The 8,751-nt window shown below is 53.1% G+C and overlaps 1 protein-coding gene across 1 annotated transcript; it reads left to right on the top strand.

The window, feature by feature from the left end:
* Window positions 1–386: 386 nt before the first annotated feature.
* RASSF2 (Ras association (RalGDS/AF-6) domain family member 2) lies at window positions 387–8,227 on the top strand (the record flags this gene model as incomplete). The annotated part of the gene is made up of 11 exons (XM_010146486.1): window positions 387–445; window positions 1,553–1,628; window positions 1,777–1,928; window positions 2,701–2,809; window positions 4,394–4,537; window positions 4,632–4,733; window positions 4,927–4,978; window positions 5,078–5,199; window positions 5,901–5,998; window positions 6,219–6,271; window positions 8,058–8,227. Coding segments are annotated over exons 1-11 (1,137 nt in total), but the record flags the coding sequence as incomplete, so codon positions are not given.
* Between the last annotated feature and the right edge of the window lie 524 nt (window positions 8,228–8,751).

Below are 8,751 nucleotides of genomic sequence, written 5' to 3'. Positions count from 1 at the left end.
AAATACATGGAGAAAAGGGGCAAATCCTGGCTATAACCCTCCCACCTCCCAGCCTGGCATCGCTGGGGCGGTCCGTGGATGCTGGAAATGCAAATGTCAGCGTAAGCGTATCTCTGCCGGTATTAAATTTTCAGTGGGTGCACAACGCTTCTCCCCTTATCTGATTTCCCCTCCCTCTCCACCAGTTTTCCTGGAGGAACCTCATCCAACTTTACCTCCAGCTGCATCCGCTGGAGTCTTTTCCCAACAGCTCTTCCAAATCCAAGCAAGTTTCCTCCCCTTTATCCATGGGTGTGTAGCGGGGACGGGATAACAGGGCGGTTCACACTGATGCTTTTCTTTCCTCCCTCTTTGCCATTCAGCTCCCATGAAAGGAGAGCGGGAGGATGGATTACGGCAGCTGCGAGTACCTGGTCCCCTGCGGAAAAGACAAATACATCTCCAAGTAAGGTGCTCGGCGGGGCGGGAATGCAGGAATACGGGCGGTGCTGGTGGCTGGGGAGTTGTTTGCAGTATTCCCAGCCTTTGTGCTGGGAGGAGCGGAGTGTCCCTGGGTTTTAACTTGGTTCGGTTGGTTTTGGAAAGATGAAGCCGTTCTGGGGCAAGAAATGGCATTTTTCTTTAAAAAAAAAAAGGTTGTTGATGTGATGTTGGCATTTTTTCTCAGGAGCATGGCCAAATGCTCTATGAAATTGCATGAAGTACAGGTTTTGCTTGAGAAAGGTCCCGATTAGATATTGGTCTTTTATGCTTGGGAAAGAGGTAAAATGATTCCTAAGTTTCAAGGAAGATTTGGGGGGAGAGAAAGCATATATGTGGTATTTTTTCTCTCCCTTTTTTCTTTCGCATAACCCCAAATCCCCGTGATCTGTGCTTCTTTAGGCTAGTCAGATGGTGCTGAACATCCTTAAACTCCATCAGCCAGCCAGCTGAATTAATGACAGCTTTATGAATTAATTGCTTCCCCGTGATTCATAGCTGGGCTCAGACTTCCTGGGCTGGTTATTTTTTTAATTTATTTGGTTTTATTTTATTTTTATTTGCAACCGGAGCAGGGCTCAGACTTTTAATTTGAGCTCAAGGTCGGGGTCTGGAGCGATGAGCCGACGCGATAAACTCGCCTGTGGTAACTTGTGATTCCAGCATGACCCAAAGGCTTGGGCGCTCCACAAATTTCCTTGTTTTTCAGCCATGTGACCAACGTCTGATGGGTTTTCTTACATCTTTCTGCAAGGTTTATGGAGGTCATGGTTGCGGGGGAGCTTGTCCCCTACTTGTGGTTGCAAAGGGTTGAACCTACAGCAGATTTCTTCAACAAGGGAGGTCTCTAGGCAGCAAAAGACCCAGATTTGTCCCAAATTAAGCTGTTTCAGGTCCCCCAGCAGCACAGCAGGTTCATTGCCCAGGGAAGAAATTCTTGCTTTCTCCCAGTTGCCCAAAATTTGCCCCTGGCTGGCGCAGGGGGTACCACACCGGATACCAAGTGGCACCTGCAACATCCCCCCTCGCTCCTCCCCAGCTCTTCTCAGCATCTTCCCCGTGTTTTTCCCAGGAATGAGCTGCTTTTACACTTGAAGACGTACAACATCTACTACGAAGGGCAGAATTTGCAGCTGCGACACCGGGAGGTAAGAAAACCCCCGGGGCCAGCACCCAATGGAGAGAAAGCCCAAGGGAATGGGGTTCCCTTCGGATCGGAGGGTGCGCCCCGCGCCCCTCGGCGACCCCCACCGTGTTCGCGCGTGTCGGCCGCTGAGCTGCCCGTCTCTCGCGCAGGAGGAAGGCGAGCTGGTCGTGGAGGGGCTGCTGAACATCTCCTGGGGCTTGCGGCGACCCATCCGTCTGCAGATGCAGGACGACAACCAGCGCATCCGCCCCCCGCCCTCCTCATCCTCCTGGCACTCCGGCTGCAACCTGGGAGCCCACGGGTGAGGGGAGGGAAAAGCAGCTTTAACCCCCCCAGCCAAGGCGGCGTTTGCAGGGTTGCAGCCCCAGTTACCTTGTCTGGATCCCTTTTTTTTCCCCCAACACCCTGAAGAAGCCAAGTGTGAAATAAAGCAGCTTGGTTTCACCCTGCGAAGGCCCCCCTTTCGCAAAGAGCCCCCCTTTTTGCAACCCCCTTCCTTTGGCAAACCACCCCCCAGACCAGACCTGCAACAAGCTCCTGCCAAAGCCGCCCTGGGGTTAACTTCCATACCGGTTTCATGCTGGATGTTGCTCCCGGGGTAATTCCCCTGGGATGGCCAGTTCCCACCTGCCTCCGGCAAACCCCTGGGCTGCCCGTCCTCAAGTACCCGGGAGCAGCAAGTCCATGGATTGTCCTGGCTTGGGGGCTGCCTGGTTCCTGCCTGGTTTTGAAGGTGCTGCAAAGGGGAAAAGGGGGCAGGTTGAGCTCTGCGCGCGCAGGTTTGTGCTGGCGCTTGCACGAAAGTCGTTTCAGGCTTCAGCATCCCTTCCTGGGAAGAAGGCGGCTGGGATAAGACCCTCCAGAGGCATTTTGGGAGTGGGACAGGATGGGATTCAGGGTTTAGAGTGCAAATAGCCTTGTGCTGCGACCCTACAGGGATGGTTATCTGCCAAATCCGCAGGGAGAGCGGGCTGCTGCCCGTCCTGGAAATAACAACTTGGGGGGGAAATGATCCTGGTTATTGCTCCCTCTGGAGCTGCATGACAATAGGCTTCCCTGTTTTTTATTGCCAGGTCTGTGCTGAAGCCCAGCACCTTGCCAGACATCCAGGTCACGGATACGGAGGCCACGCCGAACACGGAGGCTCCCGGGAGCGGTGCAGGTGAGCCGGGCTTGGATCCGGTTGGGTTTGGCTGGGCGGTTGGGAGCAGCTGCCTTACGCTCCGGTTTTACTTGAGAAAAGAGAAAACAGGCCTTTTTTCCCTCTAGAAATCGCTGTCCCCATCTCGCTCCGAGTTACTTAGAGCCGTTTCCAAAGTGCCTCTTTTTCATTTATTTAATGGCAGCGTGAAAATCTTAGCCCCGATGGCCCGAAACCCCTCCGAAGGGATTTTGCTCAGGGAAAGGGCCACGGTGGGAAGAAATAAGGGGATGGAGCAAAGAGCCTCGTGGGATCGTAGGGAAAAGGATGTCGGCGCTTCCCCTTCCCGGCGGCTCCGCTTTTAGGGAAGAAGAATGGGCGCCGTTGGGAGGTGCCGTTACCATGGGGAAGTCAACATTTCTGCAAAGGGTTTTTTCCCCCTCCCTGGTTTTTCCTCTTGGAGAGGGGGAAGAGCTCGTCCAACGCCTCGTTAACCCCTTGTTTTGAGCAGGAGGCAGCGATGAATGGGGACACGAGCTGTCCCAGCAGCGATTCCCACTGGAAAAACCTGCTTTATGCATTTTTCTTACTCACTCGGGGCATTTTGCAGATATTCCTGGCTTTTTTGGGTGGTGTTTTTTTGATGTTTTTATGGAAATACACCCCGGAGGCAGAGAAGAACCAGCTAATCCTTTCGTCTTCGGGATGCTCATCCACTTCCTGGCTCAGGGAGGAGCTGACCGCTTGCAAAACTCATTGATCCATGAAACCCATGGCCCCATCCTTGATCCTCCAGCTTTCCCCCTTTCTCTTTTTGATCTCCCCACACATGACACTTGCTTTTTCCCCCCCCTAATTAAAGCTTGCCCAGGCAATATCTGCAGCGCATGGCACTGTAGAATTAACCCAGCAGCTACTGGAGCCGTGTGATGTTAAACCTCTGCCAGCACCCAAAAAGAAGTCTTTTATTATATTTTTCTCCAAAAGCCCATAAAAAATCAGCGCATAGCGTGCGTGCACGGCTCCTCGTGAGTGCTTAGTCACCGTGGCCCATGGCGTGCATCTGGAGCCGCGTGTGCCAGAGATTTTTCTTGCTGCAGACATGCTTTGAATTAAAACATCCAAGCTCGAGCCCGAGAGGTTCATTAAAAATGGATGAAGAGCTGGTTTATAATAATCTGGATCCAGGCCAGTTTTCACGCAGAGATCTGAAGCGCTGGCCTCATTTTCCTGTTCTCATTAATGGAAAGGAGAAAAAAAAAAAAAGTGAAATTATGAAAAAGCGAGTAAAGATGCTCAAGTCCCTGGGAGAAGGAGAGATTTTATCCAGGAGAAGAGGCCTTATCCAGGTAGCAGCCTGGATTTACACAATTAATTCTGAATTAATAGCCTTCTTCAGGAGCTGGGAGAGAATAAGCCAGTAGCTGTCATGGTTTAAACTGGTGGGTTAAGTATGTCCCGGGAAGTTTGTAGGGCTGAATTTCTGGGATGGGGACTTTCGCATCCTTGGGTTCTCCCAGCAGCTCTTGCAGCGGGGAGATGCAGGGTAGGACCCTGTGGGGGGGTTCTCGCTTGTCCCCAACCCACAGCCCCATCCTCCCACGGGGTCTTTTCCAGCTGCCAAGTCGCAGCCGGAGGAGACGCCGCAGCTGATGAGGACGCGGAGCGACGTGGGCGTACGGCGCCGGGGCAGCGCCCGCACTCCCAGCGAGCAGCGGCGCATCCGCCGTCACCGCTTCTCCATCAACGGCCACTTCTACAACCATAAGGTGAGCCCCCAACCTCACCGCCCCCCCAAAACCTCTCCCCATGGACCGGTGGGGACGTCCCGGGAGGGGTTTAAATGGACTTTGTGCCCCATAGACGTCCGTGTTCACGCCGGCGTACGGCTCCGTCACCAACGTGCGGATAAACAGCACGATGACGACCCCTCAGGTCCTCAAGCTGCTGCTCAATAAATTCAAGGTACGTTAGCTATCCCCTGCCCTGAGCCCCTGGCTTGCTCCGCGAGGGGGATTTATAGCCCATGGATGTAAAAATTTACAACCCGTGGATATAAAATGTGATGGCAGAGTGAAATAAGGGGATTTTTTTTAACTGGGGGGAAAATCTCGGATAGAAACACAGCCCTTTAATAGTGGTTTATGTCTCTGTTTAGATTGAAAACTCAGCGGAGGAGTTTGCCCTCTACATTGTCCACACCAGCGGAGGTGAGTCTGCCAAAAACCCCTCCCGGCACAGCCGACGGGTCGGCCGCGGCAAAGCCCCGTGGTCTGCTGGGCCGAACGCCGGTGCTTTTGGCCTTGCAGAGAAGCAGAAGCTGCGAGCTAGCGATTACCCCCTGATCGCCCGAATTCTGCAGGGTCCCTGCGAGCAGGTCTCCAAGGTCTTCCTCATGGAGAAGGACCAGGTGGAAGAAGTCACCTATGACGTGAGTTTGCCGGCACGGGATGCTCGTCGCTTTTGGATGGGCTCGGGATGCAGCCAGGAAGGGAAAACTGGGGATTAAGGAATTGCTTTGATTTGCCCCTGTGTCTCCTCATGAAAAGTCCCCATCTTGCAGGAAAAACCTTGTTCTGTCCTTAAAGAGCAGCTGCAAACCACAACCGAGAGCAAACGGCCCCCAGCCCTACTTTGCCATCCCAAATCTGATCACTCAAGGGCAATTTCTGCACAGCCTTTTGGCAGAATTGGCATCTTTTCCAGCTGGGAAAGCGCTGCCGGAGGGGAACGGCTCGTTTATGCCATCTGCTGGCTCCCTCCTCCGAAATCAGAGCACAGATGAGGCGCTTTTGGGGTGTATTTGGGATTAAACTGCACTCAGTGGCACGTTGGGGATGTGCAGGGCTCTCTGAGCCAAGTCTTGAGCCAGAGGGTAAAATAAAGTAAAGCTTAGGTGGATTTTTTCCCAATAATTAGAGGGTAAAATAAAATAAAGCTTAGGTGGATTTTTTCCCAATAATTAGCTAGCAGCTGAGAGGGAATGTGCTTTCTTTTAGGGCTTGTTGCAAAAGTCAGGGGGGTCCTTGATTTCCCCAGTTCGATCAGGGCAGAGGATGCCATGAGGTCGCCTTCAGCCTTGCCGGGTTGGTGCGTCTTCACCCCCCGACTCGGTGTGTCTCTCCCACCCAGGTTGCTCAGTACATCAAATTCGAGATGCCTGTCCTCAGGAGCTTCATCCAGAAGCTGGAGGAAGAGGAGGATCGTGAAGTGAAGAAGCTAATGCGCAAGTACGCTGGGCTCGGTGGCATCGAGGGGAGATGCTGGGAGTTGCGGACGTTGTCGGGGGGTTATTTCCGTGCTGAAAATTCACTGGCACAGCCTTGCATCCCTGATGCATGCGTGAGCTGTTGGGGTTTGCATTACTCCAGGGTTTTCATGGCAATTTGGGTTAAAAGCCCATCTTGAGGCTGCAAAAATCCTCTTTTCCCTCATCCTTCACCTCTCCAGATACTCCGTCCTCCGGCTGATGATCGAGCAAAGGCTGGAGGAGATTTCCGAAGGTCCGACAGCGATGTGAAACCTTTCGCCGGCGCCACGGCTCCGGGTCACATCACACGAAGAGCCGTTTGCCCACAGGACGTACTGTACCGAATCCCAAACCCCCGTCAGTCCTGGAGCGCTCCTGGAGTCTGCTGGGATCCCTCCGGCTCGGCGCCAAGCCATCCTCCCGCGCAGCATCCTCGGGGAGTTCCTCCTCTGCAGACGGGGGTTTTCCCAGCAAGGCTCTGGCTGGTGGCAGCTTTGGCCAAAATCTCAAATCCCTGGAAATAACAGGGAGGGAAATAAAAGAGGATATCCATGAGGAGGGCGAAGCCGCTGAGGATGGGCCCAAGCGAGGGCTGCAAGCGTTCAAGAGCAAGGATTTGGGTTCGGTTCGAAGATGCTTCAGCAGTGCCCGCACGTGGCTCCCAGCGGAGAACCTGCTGCCCGGTGGCAAGAGAGCACAAAGAATTCCTCTTTTTTTTTTTTAAAAAAAAGCACATTTCTATTGCAATAATTGGCAGGCAACGGGAAGCTTTTGTAAACCGATAAGGATCTGCTGGGAATTGGGTTTTTTTAACACTTTTGCTGCCGAAAGCAAACCTGGGGACCAACGGTTGGATTTACAGCGAAGGAGTAAATCCCCTTTTCCCCGGCACGTTCCCTTAACCTGCATCCAGTCGCGTTTTTAACACTTTTGCTGCCGAAAGCAAACCTGGGGACTGACGGTTGGATTTACAGCGAAGGAGTAAATCCCTTTTCCCCGGCACGTTCCCTTAACCTGCATCCAGTCGTGTAACTCCCTCCTTCCCCCATTTCGGATTTGCACTAATGTTAGGGATTTGGAAACGCCCCGCGATGCCGAACCTCTGTGGTGGCTGTGCCGCGCCGCGTAGCGCTGGCGGGAAGAGCCGATGGGTGCCGGGCATCCTTCGCGGGATGCCGTGCGGAAAGCGGGGAGCGGTGGCGGGAGGAGGGAGAGGCTGAAATAAAAAAGGCTTTATTTTTCTCGTTGGTTTTGCGGCAGTGCCAGCGCACGGTCCCCGTTTGGGGACTGGCTCCTTTCCCACCATTACACCTGGAAAAACCTCTTTTCTCACGGGCTAACCAGCAATATCAATTTTATACCTCGATGTGAACTAATACTCTGACTTTCTCCCTCCCTTGAGTTTTTTTGCGATTTCTCTTTGTAATTTTTTAAATGTTGATGGTACCTTTTCCACCTTTAACACGCGTTAGGGAATGTATTGTACAGCAAGAACAGCCTTTGATGGATTTGGAGGATGACTGTGGCATTGCTTTGTTGATTAACAAGAAAACAAAATATGTAGCAACTTAATACAGAATGAAAACTCCTGAATTGGAGCCTGGTTTGGTCAAAATAAAGCACTTTGCAGGTAGAAATGCTACTGAAATGGGCTCTGCGCGGGCCAGGAGCGATGAGGGAGAAGAGCAAAACCTGCTTGAATCCCGGCGGTGAAGTTTCCCAAGGAGAAATGCTCCTGCCCAGCAGTTTTGGAGACTCACACTTAAATTGCTGGAGTATTTTGGGGGCTGTTGTAGGGTTTATCCAGCCCTTAGAGACTATTTATCCCCAGGCATCAGGGTCGGCGGGCTCCATCCTCTGGGTATTTCCCTTCCAGAAGGTAAAACTCACCTCTCGATGAAAACCTCTGCATGGCTTATCCTTGTTTGAAACACATGGATTTTGTAAACCTGATAGATGCAGGTTTTTTCACCTCCCCGAGGCAGAGCCCTCTGCATCCCCAAGGTTCACCCCAGCCACGCGTTCCTTTCTCCCCAAAGCCGCCGGCCCCGTGTTTTCCAGCCCATTGAAGCCGGTTTATCCCTCCCAGCGCAGGAGGGGTACGAGTGACGTTGACTCCGCTTATCGAAGCTTTATCCGCTGGGAAAAGTCCGATGTGAGTGGAGCCCGGCGGGCGCAGACGGGAAGAACCACTGCCGGCGCGGCACGGGTAAGGGCGGCATCCTCGGCATGGAGTCGAGGGATGAAAAGAGAAGGAATTGGGTAGATGGGAAGGTGAAAAGTGGAGGGTTTTGGCAGGCACCCGAGCTGGAGGTTGGGATGGGGAGAGCAGCCCGGGGAGGCACCGCACCCTGCCCGGCCGCTTCAGCACCGGGTTTTCCCCCAAGTTGTCATCCGTAAGCTGCAGGGGAAATAAAGAGGGGAAAACATAGGAAGGAAAAAATCCCGACATCTTAATTTTTGTGGAGTTTGCTGCCCGGGTTTCAATGTTTCCAGTGGTGGTGATGCAGCTGCAAACAGCTGGAAGGAGGACCGAGCTTTTCTCCGGGCTTTTCTGGAAATAAAGCACATTTAGTTGGAAGAGCAGGGCAGCGAAACGGGGCAAATTAACTTTCTCGAGCCTTTATTTTTCAAAGCACTGGGTTTCAAAGTGGGGGGCCAGGCCTGGCACCTTCTAGCAGCGGCGGCGGGAGGGAAACGCTGATGCAGGGATGCTGCAGCCGGGGCGGGCGG

Source organism: Eurypyga helias, unplaced genomic scaffold (genome assembly GCF_000690775.1).
Source record: "Eurypyga helias isolate BGI_N326 unplaced genomic scaffold, ASM69077v1 scaffold31962, whole genome shotgun sequence".
Taxonomy (NCBI): domain Eukaryota; kingdom Metazoa; phylum Chordata; class Aves; order Eurypygiformes; family Eurypygidae; genus Eurypyga; species Eurypyga helias.
This window is presented reverse-complemented; position numbering and strand designations above follow the sequence as displayed.